Source organism: Pygocentrus nattereri, chromosome 15, assembly GCF_015220715.1.
Source record: "Pygocentrus nattereri isolate fPygNat1 chromosome 15, fPygNat1.pri, whole genome shotgun sequence".
Classification (NCBI taxonomy): domain Eukaryota; kingdom Metazoa; phylum Chordata; class Actinopteri; order Characiformes; family Serrasalmidae; genus Pygocentrus; species Pygocentrus nattereri.
Genome location: NC_051225.1, coordinates 31836845 through 31855899, shown reverse-complemented (window position 1 = coordinate 31855899; position 19055 = coordinate 31836845). Strand labels below are relative to the sequence as shown.

Below are 19055 nucleotides of genomic sequence, written 5' to 3'. Positions count from 1 at the left end.
TCCTTAGGTATGTGTCTGTGTGTGTGTGCCTGTGTGGTGTGTGTTAGAGGGAGAGATGTATGTGTTGGGGGGGGTCATTGAAATGAACTGTCACTCTGTTATTATGCAGCTCTTAGTGGAGAAGCCTTGTTTGAGTCCGATTTGCACCCTCTGAACAGTCATAACTCGGGAAACGTTTACTCTATTGCTTAATAGATGGTGTGAGATAAGACTCCTTGAGGATTATTTTGGTGTAATGTGTGTATTGAGAAGAAAATGTCTGAGTTATGACAAATTCTGATTTTGAGAAATTTACATGGGAGCGAATGGGGCACTTAACTGTGCCTAGTGCCAAACAAATGCTCATAACTCTAAAACTAATTGATAAAATGATGAGATATTTTGAGATTTCAGAAAGGACACATTTCTCTACCATTTAAAACTGAAATAGAGTTTCTAGGTGAAGGTTTAAGGATTTTAAAGGATTCCCTGCATGACAGCTGTGTCTGTGAGACTGAGTGGCCTGCTGTGACATCAATGTTAGTTCGAATTTGAAGTTTTGAACATTCCGCCATTCATTCTTATGGGAGGTTTTTAATTTTTAAACTTAATTTTATTAAAAACTACCAATCCGATCGACTCCAAAAATACAGCGCAGAGTCCTTCGAAACGCAGTTTGAACGGAGTGGTTCAGGCTGTATTAATCGCAGAAAAGTGTGGAAGAAGAATAAGAAGTATGAGCGATAACAATAGAGTGCTTCTTCAAGCACTCTAAATATTGAATTATTTACCTTAAAGTAGATCTGAAACATTGAACTTTGATGCATAATACAACACTAATTTATATATATGTTTGAATAAATTTATTAGTGCTCTGATAAACCACACTGTGGTGTATGAAGGTTTTTTCATTTGGAAAGCGAGGAAGGCAAAGAACTCCTCCAAGCACAAAAAAAAGAAGTGAAAAATCTCACTCTTGTGTTTCTTTCCAGATCAATCGAGCGCCGAGTTTTGGGACCGATCAGAAGATTGATTATGATGTGAAGAAGGGGGTCTTGCTCAATGCCCTGAAACTGCTGAACATCAGGTGAGCTCTGAAGCTCCTCTCCTTCCAGAACCTTTACTCTTGGCAGTCCCATTAGAACAGGGGGGGAGGAAGTTAAACAGAAAGAACAGGTTCAACCTCTGGATGTTTAAGGCCTCTGAATGTTTTAGGCCTCATCGATCCACTTGATTTCACCACTGAAGACTGGAGAGTCTTTGATGTGTGGGAGCGCCCCTTGTTATTTCGGGCGGTACAGCCTATGAGAGAACATCTTTTGACACGCTTAGTTGAAGGTGCTTGTTTATTCTTGTTTATTATGGATAGGAATCAGTGGAAGAGGGTGAGCTGTGCTCCCAGCTTTGTGGACTCATTTAGTCCTGTCAAGTTTGGTGCATGTGCTCCTGCAATTTTGTGTTTCTTCACATGTTTTTGTATTTATGGGCTTGTTTGTGTGTCTCTACAGTTTTCTTGCATTTTATTTTTTCTACTTTTGGGCAAAATCCACTTATGAAGCTCATGTGGTCTTATGTGGAAAAAACGGTCATAAGTCATGTTTACACAGGATAATTTTTCAACTTCGTTTGATCCTGTTTTTTCTACTGTGTCATTAAGACTGATATAAATGATGTTCTGGTTGCGCCTCATTCAAAAAGCAGTCGGAGCTGAAACACTACGGGGCTACGCTGCTGTAGACTGAATAGCTGGATATTTGCAAATGTTTTCATCACATCACAAAAAAATATATCTTTTCCATATAGACTGGGGAGCGAGTACTACATTTTAAGACTTCAACAATGTTTACAGTCTTCAAGCTCTTTTATTATCAAAAAAGTGAGAAGAGTTTGTTTCATCATATGGGCCCTTCAAATGTGAGAACGTTCAAGGAATAGTTTTGAACATCCAGGAATTTTCTCAGTAAGCAAAAGACTGATTTTCAAATAAAGTTTAGGGCTATTCGTCGGAAAATGTTGTTGCATGTGCTAAAGGGATTGAATTCTATGCAATGACAAAAATAGTTTATAGCCACATTTGTATGAAGGAAGTATGTATGTGTATTTACCTCCACTAAGTTATTTTGTCAAGTCCTAAAGTTCATGGAAGTTGTATTCAATTATTTATGAAATCTTTTCACCATATAATCTGTGTTATATTGAACCGCATTTCCCTCTGCCCTAATCTCTCTGTTTATGGTAGTTGTGATCCATCAGATAATTTAAACACCATGGATTAAATCCACAGTAACATTGCAGCAAGGATTTACAAGCTGAGGCACCCTCTGCTATGTCATATGAAATAACACAGAGGCTTACCTTTAATAAACCATTAATAAAGGTAACAGCAATAATAATAACAATTTTACATTATTGTAGAGAAAATAATTTTGTACATTTGAATGAGCTAAACATAAACTTCACATGTTTTATGTATTTTTTTTACAGAGTTAAAATGACAAGTTTTATTATATGACAAGTATTATTATTTGTGTTTGTTTATTTGTTGTTTTGCCAAAAAAAAAACAGCACTATAGTTTTTGCAGACTTGAGGCTTAAATGCCAAACGCAGTGTGCAAGATCTGCCAACTCACAAGCTCTGCATTATTAGGTCACTTTATTCTTTAGAATTTAACAGGCTTTTTTCTTACTGCGCCTGATATATATGTAAATGACCTCTCCTCTGTTGGATGCCTCATCCAGAAAGTAGTCCAGGCCTAAACACACTGGAGCTAATCTATAATCTGAATAGACAGATATATGTACAGTACTATAAAAAGGCACATTTCATGTATTTAATTTCCAGTCAAAACAGCCTTTAAGTACAATTCAGTTTTATTCAATTTTTCAATGTTTAGTGCGTCTGTCATTTGCCTTCATTTCAGCTTCTGTTCTTTTTGGGAGACTTGCTTACAGTTTTTCAAAGAAATCTGCTGAAATGTTTTTCCAAAAGTCTCCAAAGTTCAGTTTTGGAAGTTGGTTGCATTGATTTGGTTCTTACAGTTCAAATAATCCTAGACACATTTAGTGATGTTTAGGTCTGGGCTTTTCTTCTTTTGTGTCTATTTTTTTTCTCAGTGAGGCTTCTTGACAGCTATACATCCTTTCAGACTCTAGCACTATGGAAGTATGGTCAGAAACACCTGTGGAATCTTCAGATCTAAAGCAGTAGTAGAGCTTGATTTTCTCTTCTCTCTCAAAGATGAAGACTTCATGTACTGTTCATCAGATGCTAGTTTAGGTGGTCTGTCAGTTCTTGCACAATTATTAGAAGCTCCATTTTCTCTGTATCTTTTTATTATTTTTTGAATTCCAGTTTTCTCACTGGTTTTCACTGACCTCCCCCTTTCTTATGCAAGTGGATTATCCTACATCTAACCTCTCAGAAACATCATCTTGTATTTACTGACTTTCCTGGCTGAAAATTAAATGAAGGGTGGTCTTCGACCTTTGCGTAGCATTGAAAAAAGTAGTGAATTTAAAAGGTTGTTTTTACAGTATTGTTTCTGTAGTACAAACTTGGAAGTGAGCGTTTTGAAACGTTTAATAGTTTTTTATGTACTATATCAAACTCCTTTATTTTAAAAGTGTGATAGCTGTTTGGTCCTAACAACCATTTGGATAAATAGCCATGTTGAAATAATTCAATTGTAAAAATTAAACAAATGAGTAAATACGTAAATAATGATGTTAGTACAGTTACTTGATTGACATTTTTTGTTTAATTTTCTTAATTTTCTTGACTTAGATGTGGCAGCGGTAGTGTATACATTCATTTCTATCTTGATATAGAGCGCATTAAAAATAGGAGCATGTGCCGTAAGTGCTTATGTGTGGATTTGTAGCCACTCCTGCCTGTGTGTGCACGCGGACAGCAGTCCCCAGGCAGTACACAGAGCCACGCTGATTGATCATCTCGGACCTGACCTCCAAGCTTGGACTGTCCTCCGCCTGGCTAAATATAGTCCAGAGAAGTAACAGTGGCACTACATCAGGACATAGGAGGAGATGAACGCGTGGTGGCTCACGGGATCACGTTTCAAGTGTAAACGTATAAAGATGTATTGCGATCCTGTTGTCACATCAAATGCCTCCCTGTCTGTCCAGATGTTTAGCTCAGCCCGGCGGATCTCCAGCATGAGACCTGATCCTGCCTGACAGGCAGCGTAGTGCACCATTAAACAGGCACTATATCCTCAGTGACTGAGTGACCTATCGCTTCCTGTTTCCTCCATTCCGGAAAGTTAGCACGTCCTCCTGAGTGCTGGAAAGCTGTAATACACCGGCTCTGCGGGCTCTTTCTCACAGTGTCACGGATATAAAAGAAAGCATGAAGCCCCGTATAGTGAAAAAAATGAGACCAGTCCTCAGAATTCAGGACACCCAGTGACCCTAGGCAGCCTCAGCACAACAGCAAATTTAAAGGGCCAGTGAGTGTAGAAATAAAAAAAAAAAACCCTGCTGAATCCTTTCCAGCAAAACCCATATGATGAATCTGCTGAGCTGGGCAAGTTTGGGAGGCTTTCTAATTTACTTCTCTTTATTTTATTATGTAAAAGGATGTATTGTGATTGATCTTTGAAGGTAGTGATGCAACTGCATTAATTATGGAATTATGTTATTAGATTAGATTATAATTATTAATACAGTACTGTGCAAAAGTCAGAGACCATCTTTTTATTTAATTTACAGTGAGTTGCAGCCATTATATACAAGGTATTCATTTTTCTGGATCAGAAAAATTGCACATTACCCTCCAACAATAAATATAATATCAAATCTGTCAGTATTTAACTGGTGGCTGCCATTAGTGCCTTGCAGATTTCTTTCTCATGTGCATCCAAAATAGCTCAGGGACAAGTTTCTGACAATGTTAGATGTAAGATAATCATCTTGCATAAAGAAAGGGAAAAGCCAAAGGAGTTTAAGTGAAAAACAAGACTTTCCAAAAATGGGACTCCTAACAACAAAAAACCTGGTGGAACACCAGTCTGTCACCATCAGATAAGCTGTACTTAAAGCATTCATCTTTGAGAGACAGACATTTTATTGTTTAAATATTGCTTTTAGGGCTCAGAAGACTTAATGGTGATTCTCCTAAAATTCCTTAGGAGATACAGCTTAAGACGCAGGAGATATTTGATACAGAAGAGATAAAGGAGAAATGAGTGTTTACTTACAGAAAATGAGTGTTATTATCTTTACAAATCTGAGCACAGTGTGTGATTTTGTTGAGATGTCTACTATATTTCACATGAAAACGGAGATTTTCCCAGGAGAAATATCTGAGAAGCAGGAGGCTTAAGCAGAAACCTCCTTAGTCTGTGCATCGTATCTTGTTATTGTCTTGGAGATGCTACAGTGATATTAGGGAGATGTCTTTTTTTAATATTTCTTTTCTGTGGGAAATCAAGCTCCATTGTTGCTTTAGATCTGAAAAAAATATTCACAAGGGTTACTCTCCGTTCTTCCACCGTGAGAAGACAACTGAAGCTATGGGTCTGAAAGGATGTGTAGCCGTCAAGAAGCCCTCACTGAGAGAAGGAACTAGACAAACAAAGGAGAAAATTTGCACTAGAAGACTGAAACTGGATATCACAGATGTTTGTACCTGAGATTACTTGGATCACAAATCGCTGAAAATGAAACCCTTTTTTGAAGACATTTTTGAAAAACTGACAGCAAGTATAATGAAAAATGGAAACATTGGAAGGCAAAGGGAGAACATGCTAAGTACTGTAAATGTGATATCGTATTTTGTTGCCCAGGCGTCTTTGTAGTTTTCTGTAAAATATTTATTTTCTCTTTTTTGCTTGAATAACCTCTGACAGAATAACTTGTACTAAATGGTGATTTAGAATTAAAACAAATCAAGGGTGTTTTTTTTGGGTTGTTCCTGGTGCTGAAAAATGTATAACTTATGTGTAACGGACTTGTACGTAATAGCATGACAGTCATTCTGTTCAAATGTATATAAAAAAAAGCATACTGTATTATTTTTGTTGTCTAAATTCCACTAATATGTAAGTGGCTACTCCAGTCATACTTGTGTATTCATTTTATTATTAAAAATAATTAAGAATTGTACCACAATAAACCAGTTGAATCATGTTGCAATCTGAAATTTTATACTGAATAACTGATGCTGTATTTTGTTTTTTTCTATTACAGAGCGAGTGATAAGCGACGGAATCTGGCCCAGCAGAAGGCCGAAGCGCAGCGGCGTCTCTACGGGCAAGGTTCTATGAAGAAGCTGTCAGCGGGCTCCTCTGAGTGGGAGAAGCAGCGCCTCACGCTGGAGCGGAGGAAAGAGGAACTGGTACGACTTAATTTTTCTCTCCGCTGGGAAACTTTCTCCAAGAACTTCTTTTGAAGCACAAGTATAGCGCTTTGTTGGCACTTCAGGGCAACAATGTGTTATTTAATTATTCATGTTCGGGAATTACGGGGGCGACGTGTTTCAAACTTTTAAGTGGCAGGTCGGCGAGAAGGTGCCCCGCACTCCAGTCCGTCTCTTGATTGGTCTTTTGGTCAAGCTTTATTGTATCAAGTGATGAATGAATGTAAAATTGCTGCAGGTAGGTGGTATTTTCAAAGGGCAAGGCGAGAAGCGCATAAGAGGGTGAGAGCGTGGGATCGGGAGTTGAGTGAGTGAGCATGTTCTAGTGTTTAGCAGAGATCAGTGACTATAATTGGAGGCACCCCGCTGCTCCGCTGCAAATTGACCAGCTGACCTTTTCACAATTACAGTTTTTGATGTATTAAAATGGGAAAGTGGGAGTTAAATCCATATGAATTATGAATTGGCTTTCCGTATTAACAAGTGCAAGGGAGAGGCCATTTTTGCATGCAGCTCTTTGTTCGCTCTCTAACTCTCTGACTTCATTAAGGTACCTCTAATAGGCTAACGAGTCATTCGTCGTTAGTTGGAGGGGGCCTGTTTGAACGATGTGTCTGTGCTGGAGGAACAGAATCAGATCTTCTCTTTTTCACTTCGCTCACCTATTTTTTTGTTTCAGAAAGAACGACTGGCCCAGGTTCGCAAGCAGATCTCCCGGGAGGAGCATGAAAAGCGTCATCTGGGGAACTACAGGTAGGAAGAGGCTCGGAGCATCTCCTCCCGAGGGATGCCTCTCCCGGGCACAACTTACATTTACAGGGTCATGTAAGGAGCAGGGCGATCCCGGGAGGAAAACGGCGGCAGAGAAAGCGGCACAGCGGCCTGAGTCAGGAGGAGGGGAAGGAGAAAGCAAGTGGTGTTCCAAATGAGAAAAGACAGCGGTCAGGGCATGAGTTCTGCGCTGCTCAGTATGCACACACACACTTAAACACACATACACGTGCTTTAGACGTGCTGAGCTTCTCTCTGACGCGAGGCCTTGCAGAACAGAGGTCGTCAATTTTTAATACTCACCTGTCAGACGAGCAGATGCCCACTTCAGAAGATAAGTCAGAGGCCGTTTGGCTTCAACTAGTCCGTTACTCGTTGCTAATGCTTCTTTTTTTTAAAAGGCTTATATCGTGAAAAACTGAATTTCCCTTGTTTTTTTAAATAAAGTAATATATAAATGTTGTTGACATTTAAAAATGCACCATCCACTACCCAGTTTGAATATATAATGAATGTATGGAGTATTATATAGAAACTATGCTGCGAAATCAGGCTGCATTGATGTTACAAGAACCAACTTGTTTACATATATAAACCTATTTAGCCTACAGCAGTTTAGCCCTGCGCATTAACATTGAAATTATAATGTTTCAGTTTTTGAATGGGCTCAAAACAGAGCAAGCAATCAGAACTAATTTATCTCATATAAAACTTGAAGGAAAAGTAACAGAAACAGATAACTACTTAATTCTGAGGGATAAAGATAGGTTGGAAATGGTCAAATAAAACGTAATTATGGCCATTTTTAGTGACAAAAAAAGAACAATAATAGGGACCTCAAGGGAAAAAAAACTAAATTCAAGAAAAACCTGGTTTTCAAAACAAATGTATTTTTCTGCCTTTTTTGAAATAAGTTATTTTGTGTCTTGCTATGCTAAACAGTAAAGTCCCAGGGCACACAGTAAAGTATAAAAAATGCTTGTATGATACTAAAACTTGAGTGTTATTTTATTATTATATATTTTATTTTATATTAAGCATCAAGCAAAGCTTGAATGAAAAATCAGTTATAAATATGACAAAACATGGCTTAAACACTGTCTGAGAACTGTGCGGGTGTAGCTAATGAGAAGCTTGATTGACAGCTCTCCTAGCCTGCTCCACCCCTCACACAGAACTAATATTATTATCCAGTATTTATGCAACTTTAACTGGACGAACGAACAATTTTGTGTATGGATGAACGAATGATTGAGCTACAGACAGGTGGTCTAGCTGGGAAGCTTTTGGTTATACTGGGTTAGCTTTAGTTTCTTTGAGTTTGAAACTGCTATGTGTGGGCAAGGCCATAGACGCCTTGTGATTGGTAAGGGGATGCTTACAGAAGCCTTACGCAAGATTAGGACTGCCCAGTTTGCATTGCGGATAGTGAAATATGGCGAAATATATCCATCATTTATTGGTCATTGGAACATTATTCACAGGGTATACTTAGTAGTAATTAAAAGGAAAACACACAGTTAGGATCCCTGGGACTTTAAACATACATTAAACAAACACATGGCACACTGTCAGAATTGGCCAACTGCAAAACTGGCCCACATTAAAACATACCTTTTTGGCCCACGTGTCCTAAAGCAGAGCTGGGCCACTGGCCGAGATATGGCAGCGTTTTGGCCTATGTCATTTTTTTGTTAAGTGAAAATAAGGTAGTTCAACACAATCAATACAGTCTCAATACAGTGTGAAGGCAAACCTGGACCAGTCTTCTGGACAAGTGTGAAAATGCCCATTAGGGGACAGTAACAGGGTTTGAATTAAGGGGAGCTGGAGGGAGGAGGGGACTTCCCAGGTCTCTCATAAGAGTAAAGGGACCCAGCATAAGAGACATAATTGAACTTTTGGGGGTCATTTCCTTGAATAAAATTAGCATTTTCTGACAAATGAATTCATACCTTCTTCATCTAGTTTTCATCTTGCTCCTTCTTTTGGATAAAGTGTAAGCTCATTCAGTCTGAATTCTGATTTAAACCATGCAGTGCTATTTGACCAGAATTTTGCGCATTTCTCCAAATTGTAATTTGGGTTCACTTGTGGAACCCACCAGACATGCCTGCTGGCATGTAAATCAATATTTTTGCTACCCAAGTGGTATATTTTATTCACACGATTAAGAGAAGAGAGGCTATTAGACCTACTTACCATGTCTCCTCAGTTTTTTAGTGCAAAAATAATTTATATAGAGACAATTATCAAGTTAAAGGGTCTAAATTCTGGAACATTTAATCTTCAAAATTAAGGAGATAGTACATAAACATATAAAACATATTAAGGTTTCAAGATGTACTGTTCACCACCCAGTCTGTACAAACCATATACCAAAACTGAATTGCAGAACAGCCCATATTGAACTCAGTATATTCCAATGTCATGAACAATGATGGATACATTCTCCTATTCAGCTTTTACTGAAGCTGAAGTGTTTCAGTCCATACTGCTTTTTGTATGATGCATATTATACAATGCAGCCATACAAAAAGCAGGTAATTTGATAAAATATATATACATACATATAAAATATACATTTTTTTGCTGTTTTTGCTTCAGCAATGATCAGGGCTAAACTGCTGTAGGCTGAAGTGTCAAATACATTGTGTTGATTTTTGTAACACAAAAACAGTGAATTGAAAATAAGCTCATATTTTGCTCAGTTTCTTTATACACTCTCAGAAAAAGGTATAAAATTGTCACTGTGGCAGGACCCCTCTTGTCAGTTGGGTTGTACCCTCACTGGTACCTCTCAGTACCTTTAGTCAGGGAACATAATTGTATCATAATCTATGCATCATCCAGTGCTCTGTTTAAAAACATTAGGTTAAGAAAATGTACAAATACATTTCCACTAGGAGAAATGTGATAAAGGTACTCAGTTGGACCTTAAAACCATTGTTGTACCTTTGAGGGAACATTTACATCATTTGTTCCTTGATGAATGAAAAATGTACCTGCACAGAACCTTTATTTCTAGCACTGTATGGACTGTACGGACGGGTGTGAACCTTTGAAACTGTGACACTGTAATTATAGCAATAATGGAATAATGTTTACATAATATGTCAACCTCTTTAAATTAAAAAAAGAAGCAAGGTATATGTAGAGCATGCAAGTGGAAAAAAATACAAAGAAAACGTAGAATATGGGCTCTTAAAGGATGGACTCACTGTGCGTCACAACAGCACCCTGGGCTTTTTTACCACGGCCGCTCCTCATTTGCTCCACTCAAACGCCAAAGCGTCTGGCGCTCCCTAATGAAGACCTTCTGACTGGGATGCGACATTGGGATTTGATTAAGGTACCCTCATTAGACGAGTCTCCTAACTAACCTTTCCCATTTAACCAGAATGAAGTTCAGGTACGAGGAGGCTGCTTCAAAGAGGAGCCAAAGCCATTTAGCATCTGTAGCATTTATCACACTGCTCGATGAGTAATTGTGACGAGTCACTCCGGAATAATGCAAGCACTTAAAAGAGCTCAGAGGAATGATGGGAAATGAAGCTACTTCTTAAATAGGTCATTTTCTGGCTGATGTAATTGCTATTCCCCACATCTCTATCCTAATAAAAACACCCCCGAAAAGATGCTGAAACATGAAAAAAAAAGTGTGGGAAATATGTGGGTCAGGCTGAGATTGAAACACATGCCATATGTGCAAGACAAGGCCAGAAGTGTCAAAAGCACTTTGCGCTGGTAATAGGTTTTTTTTTTTTTTCGCCACCATGCATGTTTGACTATAATGCACATATGTAGCTCTTAATGGATTTGAGGGATTTATCCTGAGATCTTAACATTTACATTACTTGATCCCTTGATTATGCCATGGCTGGCTGAGCTTCTAACTAAAGAGCATGTTCAAACGTCAGCGATACATTCCTAACGTCTGCTCTGTTAGCACGTTGGGAACTGGGTGAAAATATGTAAATAGAACCGATATTACTTATCACCACCCACCACTAGTTTTTTGTTTATTTAGATTAATGTCCCACCATTGTTTTTATTGCCTGCACGGCCAGAAGTCGTGAAGTCATTTAAAGATATATTACGTAGATAAAATGTGAAGTTTACATTTGGCTAGTCCCTCTTGTCTGAACGTAAACATTAAACCTGTTAGTTTAGTCTTCGGCCTGGAAGTCCTTCCAGCGTGCGAGCTGGCGCATTAGCTGGGCCGCAACAAGTGCTAATAGACATATCAACAAAAGTGCATTACTTTAATACCGAGGGCGGTGCGAAAAGAGCGAGCGAGATTTGTTTAGCTGATATGAAAAGCAGGCACGCTAGGCAGCCATGCAGATCAGTCTACCCCACTCATGCTGTCTTTTTCTTGCCTTTTCTCTCTCCCTCTCTCTTTTTGCTTACAGACGTATTTACCCCCCAGAAGACAAGCTGCTCTTGGAGAAGTATGAGGGTCTCCTCTCGGTTGCTTTTCAGACGTTCCTCGCTGGGCGAGCAGCCTCACTTCAAAAGGAAATGAATAATCCTCTGAAACGAATGAAGGCACGTACCTGAGTCTCAGCTGGCTTTCGTGCTTAGCAACAAACTCAGCTCTCTCTCTCTCTCTCCCTCTCTCTTTCTCTCTCTACTTACATACCTCTCCCTCACTCTCTCCCATTCCTCCTTTCTGTACATTTAGAATCTTTCTTCAGCCAGAGAATAACAGGAGAAGAAAGGAAAGTGTTGCAGTATACCGTAGTAGAGCGTCCTTGCATTTGCTACAGCGACCTTGTTGCCTGATTCTTAAAAGCTTCGGTCCATGGCGAACGCAGTGTTTTGAAGACATTATGAACCTCGCGCAACCCATCTTTTGTTTCTCTAGCGTGCCTCCGTTTTACCTCCATCAACCACCCCACCCCACCCCCACCCGGCCTCTGTCGTCATTCTTTATTCGCCTTGAGTTCATCATTTGTGCCGTCCTCCCTCTTAGAAGCCTCTGGATGTTTGAAGAGGATTTTCAAGGCTGAATATATCATCCCATGCATATAAATGTGCAGCTCTGTTGGAAGATGCTTCTTTAAGGATCGTCCTGTCTTTATACCGGCATTTGATGGAATCTGATTGGCGAGGATATGGATTGAGAAAATCACAAAGCAGCTCCTGTTGCTTCTGGGTCTTTCTCTGGGAGGGAAGATAGTGCTGACCACAACCATTAGTATCAATTACATTAGTAATTTACTAATTATTTTAGGGATTAAATAAGTCATTAGAGGCCACAAGGCCATAATAAAATTGGCTTAATTGAAGAATAACGGCGATTCAAATATTGCTTGTGGTTAATCACAATCACAAGATTTTTTATTTAAAAGTGGATAGAATTAAGAAATAGATAGAAAATAGCTTAATCACAATGTATTTATTACTTTTAATTCAGTAACACTGGGCCTTATTCACAGGCGTCCTTAAGAGGAAACGTCTTAAAAACTACACACGCTGTTTTCACAAAGAGTCTGACATTCATCTGTGTTTTCTTATTTGGGGTTTGTTCTTAGGTAAGAACAGAATCTATACACACTCCAGAGAACAAAGGTGTGAACAATTCTGCTGTTTAAGAAGACGTCAGACTTTTTCTTAGGACATTTCTCAAGAACGCATTTAAGAAAAACCGTAGGAAGATGTTGCTGAATGAGGCCTGTTATTTTCATCTTGTTAACATGAAGCTTCAGATGAAAATCACAATTTCCTCAACTCAATTTTCATCAACAACGTCCAGTGAGTGCAACAGTATCTACATGTTCAATCAGCGAGTGTGCAAAAATATAGGACGTTTTGTGGACTTTCTAACTGAATATAAGTACACATCCTCTATAGACAACACATTTTAATGCACAGTTACTGGGTCTTGAGGGTAAATATAGCATTCTACTTTGCTATTGCTTGCTCATTTGTTGCTTGTTGATCGATCCATATTTGTCCTGCGTGCACAGTTCTGGATAATCTATTGAAGATGCTCAGGATATCACTTTAAAAGTCATGTAAAAGCTTTATTTGAAAGAGAGGGCTACAGTCACAGATTCAGTCTTGAGCAGCTGGGTTTTGACTTGCACTACAACAGATGCTTTGAAGGCTGCAACTAGGAAAAATATGTTAAAATGGATTAAAGAAAATGAGTGCCGTTAATGATTTATCAAGTTACTGGATTATTAATGCATTAACTTTGAGAACCATATTAAACATAACACATAACATAAATGGCTGTGTCCATCTCTGTCTCAGTAAGCGAGACTAGAAGTTAGAATATGCATTGTAAAACGGCGTTTAATCATTGGCAATTCATCAAGAGGATATATTTTAATCAATGATTTTAATTAGAGTTTTATCATGTAATGTGAAAGCTCTAGCACTAACATTCTGTGAGGGGCGTGCATAAATGTGGCTGGGTGAGCCTGCAAGGTGAATCCTGCAGAGTGTGGGTCTGGCTCATTTGGGCCAGGTTCAGGATTGCTGAGCTTGTGCCATTGCCACGTTAGCCCCTGACCTTCCTCCCTGTTTGTGCTCATTCAGATGCAAGCATCAGCTTTGGCTCTTTCAGCGAAGAATCAGGGCTGTCACTGGATCCATGAAGCCCCAGCATCGTTCGAAACAGTAAAAGCACAACTAGCGTTAGCTCTCAGTGTGAGCTTGTAGCAGCCCACTTTCTCCTCAGCTGGTTGCCCGAACGACGTTTTTTAATCTGGATTTGAAGAACAATGTGCGGAGGCAATGAGCACAAAAAAGATGGAATTTAATACACTTATCTCCATTTGAGCTAGAAGAACAGATCAATGGAGAGCTTACTGGGTGTTAACGCAGTGATAGTGTTCCTTGTGGAACAGCGTGCCGCATTTCTCATTATGAAACTGCAGAGACGGCTGGAGACAAATCTTCACTAGAGAGCTTTTATTGTCTGCTATGACAAGAATGTGTCGGAACACAGAGTCAGGCCTGTGTTCAATCAGTTTCTTAGGAGATAAACTGAAGGCGCAACGAAGAGCTAAAGAGTGGAGATCCATTCCACTTCATCAAGCAGTTTATTGAAACCGCATAACTCGTGTTTAAGAGTAACAACAGTCTCTCACAGACTCCCTGTAGTTGGATATATATGTTACTACTGAGATGTTTGGAATCACTTGTCATGTTAATAATTGCTCTATTGCTATTTTATTCAGTAACATGTTATGCAGCATAACATAAGCTGTACACCGGAGGTGTTTAAAGGTGTTTTATTCAATTAAGTATTTGGGAACATCACGATTTTCTTTATTGACAAATAATATACTGTAGTTATTTGTTTCTAGGAATGTCTTGATAAGTTATCTGTCTGATGTTTGATCACTGCTTTTCAAGTACAGGACAGTCTGGTTGTTAACTTGACTAAAACTTCATTCTCAGTGTTGTACAGCTCTTTCAGTCATTACACAGTAAACCTCTCAACATTCTGAACACATCAAACTTTTTTTCATTTTTGTAGCTTTCTACTAATTACAACCAACAGAGTTGCTCTAAAATCATCTGCAAACAGTGATTCCAAACTTTTGACTAGAGCTTAGAAACTTGCACCGCTAACAGTATCTTTGCTTTTATGACAAAATCTTGTATTTCCAAAATAGTAAGTTTACAGGAACGGTCATAACTTCAAATAGAAGTAAATGAAGATTTTTTCCAAAATAATTTTGGGCTATTTCTATTACCCAATTCATCATAGAATTTAAACAACAACTGGCGCTTTTTTAAATTCTGTAAAAAAAGTTTTTGTTCCATCAGTGGTTATATATTACCATGCAGACATGGAATACACTGAAACACATTATTTAATACCATCTTAGCAATGAATATGTATTTTTTGCATGTAAAATCATTCAAATAAATACAAATAAACGCAGAGAAAAAAAAAACATTTCTAGTTTTCAAAAAGTAGTTGATATCTGTAGTGAGTAGTATTGAAGTAGTGAGCTAGATTGAAAAACAAAAATCAAATGGTTTCTGAATTCTCCTCAAGGCCATTGCATGAATTTATTATATTTCATGACTAGAACACTTGATTTAATCTAATAAAAGATTGATTAGAAAATCTAGGTGTTGGATGGTAACTGTGAGGCCATGAAGAGAGCTTTGTAAATGGTAAACACTGATGTACTTCAGTCACTTCTTGTTGTATTAATATCATTAGTAGATAGAGAGAGAGAGAGAGAGGGAGAGGGAGAGAAAGAGAGAGAGAACAATTTTCCCCTTACATGTTTTGTTAGAGTTCTAGTGTTGCACTAGAACTCTGAAGCTCTAGAACTCTGTAGCTAACAAGTAATGGGACCTTAAATCATGAGGAGTTAAGTAACCATAAGAATGTTTTTCCAACAAACTATTGCTTTAGCTTTTCATGGTGATGGTCAGCAGCCATCATACACCACACTGACCACTCCTGCCTGTTGTTGACAGAGTACAGTTAAAGACCTGCTCATTGAAACTCTTTTGCCTTTTTAATCCTCATGAATTGCTCTCTTTGTCTGCTCCTTCGCCTTCTTAGCCACAGATTAGAGGCATAATTACTCGTCCATGTTGTCCCACATACTTTCAAATCTCTTTCCTGCTTATCCGAGTATTGTTCTTGCTCAAAGGCAGCATGCAAGAATATGGGGGCTAGTCAAGATATTTAAGTAATGTTGAGAAGGATTGTTGTCATTTTGCTCTGCTTTTGGTTTACATGAAATGATTATGAATATGTTCCACAGGCGCATAAATAATTAAATAGATATGTAATAAATTACATCTCACATTCTGTTTACATTCTGTATCAACAGATTCAGGTCTGCTTTTGTTTTACTGTAACAAAATGAAGCAGAAATGTAAAGGACAATTTGCTTTCCCAAAAACAAGACATATGTTTGAATAGTGATATCTTTTTATTAAATTCAAAGCATAATAAAAGTTACATTTTCTAGTGACAAACACAGATGTGGTAACAATTGAAAGTTTAGAATCTGAACTTTGGATTGAATTTTGCCTCTTGTTTCAATGAGCTGAACCTGAGAAGTCGTTAATGGAAATGTAATAAGAGGCATATGTGCCATAGGGTCTGTTGGCTAGTTAAATAGTGTAAATACAACATGTCTGTTTTTTTTTTTTTTTTTTTCGTCTACAGGAAGAGGACATCCTGGACCTGTTGGAGCAATGTGAGCTGGACGATGAGAAGCTGATGGGGAAGACGTCCAGGCAGAGAGGGCCGAAGGTGAGCCCCTTCCCCGTCCTGGCACCTCCTAAGGCCCAGAATGATGAGCGGGAGCTGCCTTTTCAACCACGTGAAGCTCACAAGGCTAACTATTCTTTCTTATAAAATTGGCTCCGGTTGAAATTAATTTGCGCCTGTCACTCTTGACTCTGCTGAGTGTTTTTTCTTTTTTTTTTTCTTGGCGACCTTTCAACACACAGCGCTGAGTGCACTGATGGATAGACAGACTCCCAGGGGTGCATTATGGGCCATCTGGAAAAATCAGAGAGGGCAGAAATGAAGCAATTTAAATACTATGGGATTGGGTCTTAAGCTGCCCCGTTCAGAGAGCAGCACGATGAAACGGAGGAAGACATTTCAGTGCATCTCCATTCTTTTTGTCTGCGTCTTCTTCTTGCTTTCAGTAATTGATTTGCTTAAACCTGCAGTTGTGATTGCTTGCTAAGTGTTCATTTTGTACAAGAAAAGGTGAGCTAAATTAGCTGTTGAATAACTGACTCAAATGCTTTATTAATACTAACAGTGCACTCCTTCCTGAGCAGGAGGGCAAGCATTCACTTCAATTAACCTTTATTTCTCTCTTTTTTCAATTATTTTTTAAAGGAAATGCTTTCCGAATGTGTAACGGTGAAAGGCGCTATCCAAGCAGAGTCACTTTAGACTGTATTAACATGTCTCTGTCGTGACATTAATCATAACTGAGTCAACATTGTGCTTGTCAGCGACGCACACGCCAAGGGCTGTGTTACAATCACACCTTCCCTCCCTCTCCTCCTACTTCGCTTTTCTCCCCCCACCTCACCTTTACCTAGTGCCGATGACAAACGCTAATTGGAGTCGGGTTGAAGGCTGTATCAGCCCCGACTCTGACATGGTCTAACATCATCTTTTCCCCCTTGGACATCTCTGGCTTGTCTGTCTGCCTGTCTGTAGGCCTTGTCCTCCATGCCTGAAAGCACTCAGGTGCCCAGGAGGCACCGCGACTACGAGGACACCTCGGGCAGCTGCGATGGCAGCAGCACTTCGGGCTCGGACGCCGATGAAGAGGAGGAGAGCGCCAACGACCTCCAGGAGAAGAAGGTTTCCCTGGAGGTGGGAGAGAACAAGCAGAAGTCCTCTGAGCGCTCCAGTAAGTCTTCCTCAGGTCCTAATCTGCAGGCCTCCAGGAAACATGTGCAGTTAAGTAGGGTCGAATAATATTGCACTATTTTAGGTTTTTAAAAATTAGTTAAAAAGCAGGCTAAAAGTCTACCTGGAGAAACAGTTCTTAAATTAGAATTCAAATTATTGCTTTATCTGTGGAAAACGTGCATTTAAAGGGGAAATTAAGGTTGTAGCTGTCCAAACAAAACCTTGCATCTAAAGAATTGTCTAAAGAATTTATATGAGAAGGAAAAAAACACAATTGACTTGTAATGTAAATTAAATTATACATTATATTTATATAAATTTATATATATAATATATATAATTATATTTTTTCAAATTGATTTTGGACCATTTCTATTGGTCTGGACATTTTAAGTGTGAAAAAAAAGTAACAAGTGACAAAAATAAGGATACAATGTTTTTGTGCAACAAAAATTTTTGGTTAACAGTGTGATAGTCTGGTTAATGAAATGACAAATGATGTGATATTTCAAAACAAACCAAAAAAAATGTCAGCAGTGTACCTAGATAAAGTGTTTAACAGGATTAAAGACTGGCCTACATTTGGATTATATTGACCAAAATGATTTACAGTATTTATTTGACATATTATTTGTTGGATTACATGAATGCTTTGTTTCATCATAACATCCACGTACACTCATCTGAAGCAGTTGGTATAGTGTAGTGGCTAACACCTCTGCCTTCTATGCTGTAGACTGGGGTTCAGTAACCCCACCTAGGCAGACACTCTACACTATACCAATAAAAATCCTTGGCCAAGACTCCTAACACTACCTTCACCTCCCTATTTAAAAGGATTCAATTGTAAATCGCTCTGGATAGAAGTTGTTTGCCAAGTGCCATAAAAATAAGTAAAAAAAGTTAGTTGACTTTGGTCAAGATTCTAAATGCTTATGATGAAAGACCCCCAGAAGCTCATATTGTATCGTTCTGTGATATTAGTACTGCAGTATTGCCAATATCACAATAACCATTAACAATATATTCTGCCGCCCTACTCTGAATCTCTTTATTTTTACCAAGTAAAAGTGTGCATTTTAACCATATTGCACCAAATGAAAAAAATAAATAAATAAAACTAAAAGTAACTAAAATTCAGGGCATGCTTGGCCAATAAATAAAGAACATTTACCTAAAATAAACTTAAATAAAAAAAATTTTTACTTAAAATTTTAAGCCAGTACTACACCTGTTTTGAGTTAACAGTTCACTAGTACTTTCAAGTTGATTTAACTACAAAAAGCCATGAAGTAAGCCTAGACGTTTTAAGTTGACTTAGATTTTAATTAATTTATTGTTTTTTTTATAGTATATACAAAAATACAACCTCCTCAATTACAGAAAACAGTTGGTGTTCCAAGGCAGTGAAATTCATTTTTTAATTTATACTTTGCACGCATCCTTTCAAAAACTAAGGCCACAGATGGCATCTGTGTGCCGGCAGGGTCTTTTTTTTTTTTGCTGTATTGTGCGTATGGAGCAGGATGTCATGTTTTCAAGTTGTGC

The 19055-nt window shown here is 38.4% G+C and overlaps 1 protein-coding gene across 5 annotated transcripts in view; it reads left to right on the top strand.

Moving 5' to 3' along the window:
- ttll7 (tubulin tyrosine ligase-like family, member 7) overlaps window positions 1-19055 on the top strand; it is a 101912-nt gene that overhangs the window by 56156 nt on the left and 26701 nt on the right. For all 5 annotated transcript variants that reach the window (XM_017702372.2, XM_037545515.1, XM_017702371.2 and 2 more), the window contains exons 10-15: window positions 972-1066; window positions 6187-6334; window positions 7035-7108; window positions 11542-11677; window positions 16290-16376; window positions 17310-17505. In XM_017702372.2, the coding sequence (XP_017557861.1) occupies window positions 972-1066; window positions 6187-6334; window positions 7035-7108; window positions 11542-11677; window positions 16290-16376; window positions 17310-17505 (736 nt within the window). The remainder of the gene's footprint in view (window positions 1-971; window positions 1067-6186; window positions 6335-7034; window positions 7109-11541; window positions 11678-16289; window positions 16377-17309; window positions 17506-19055) is intronic.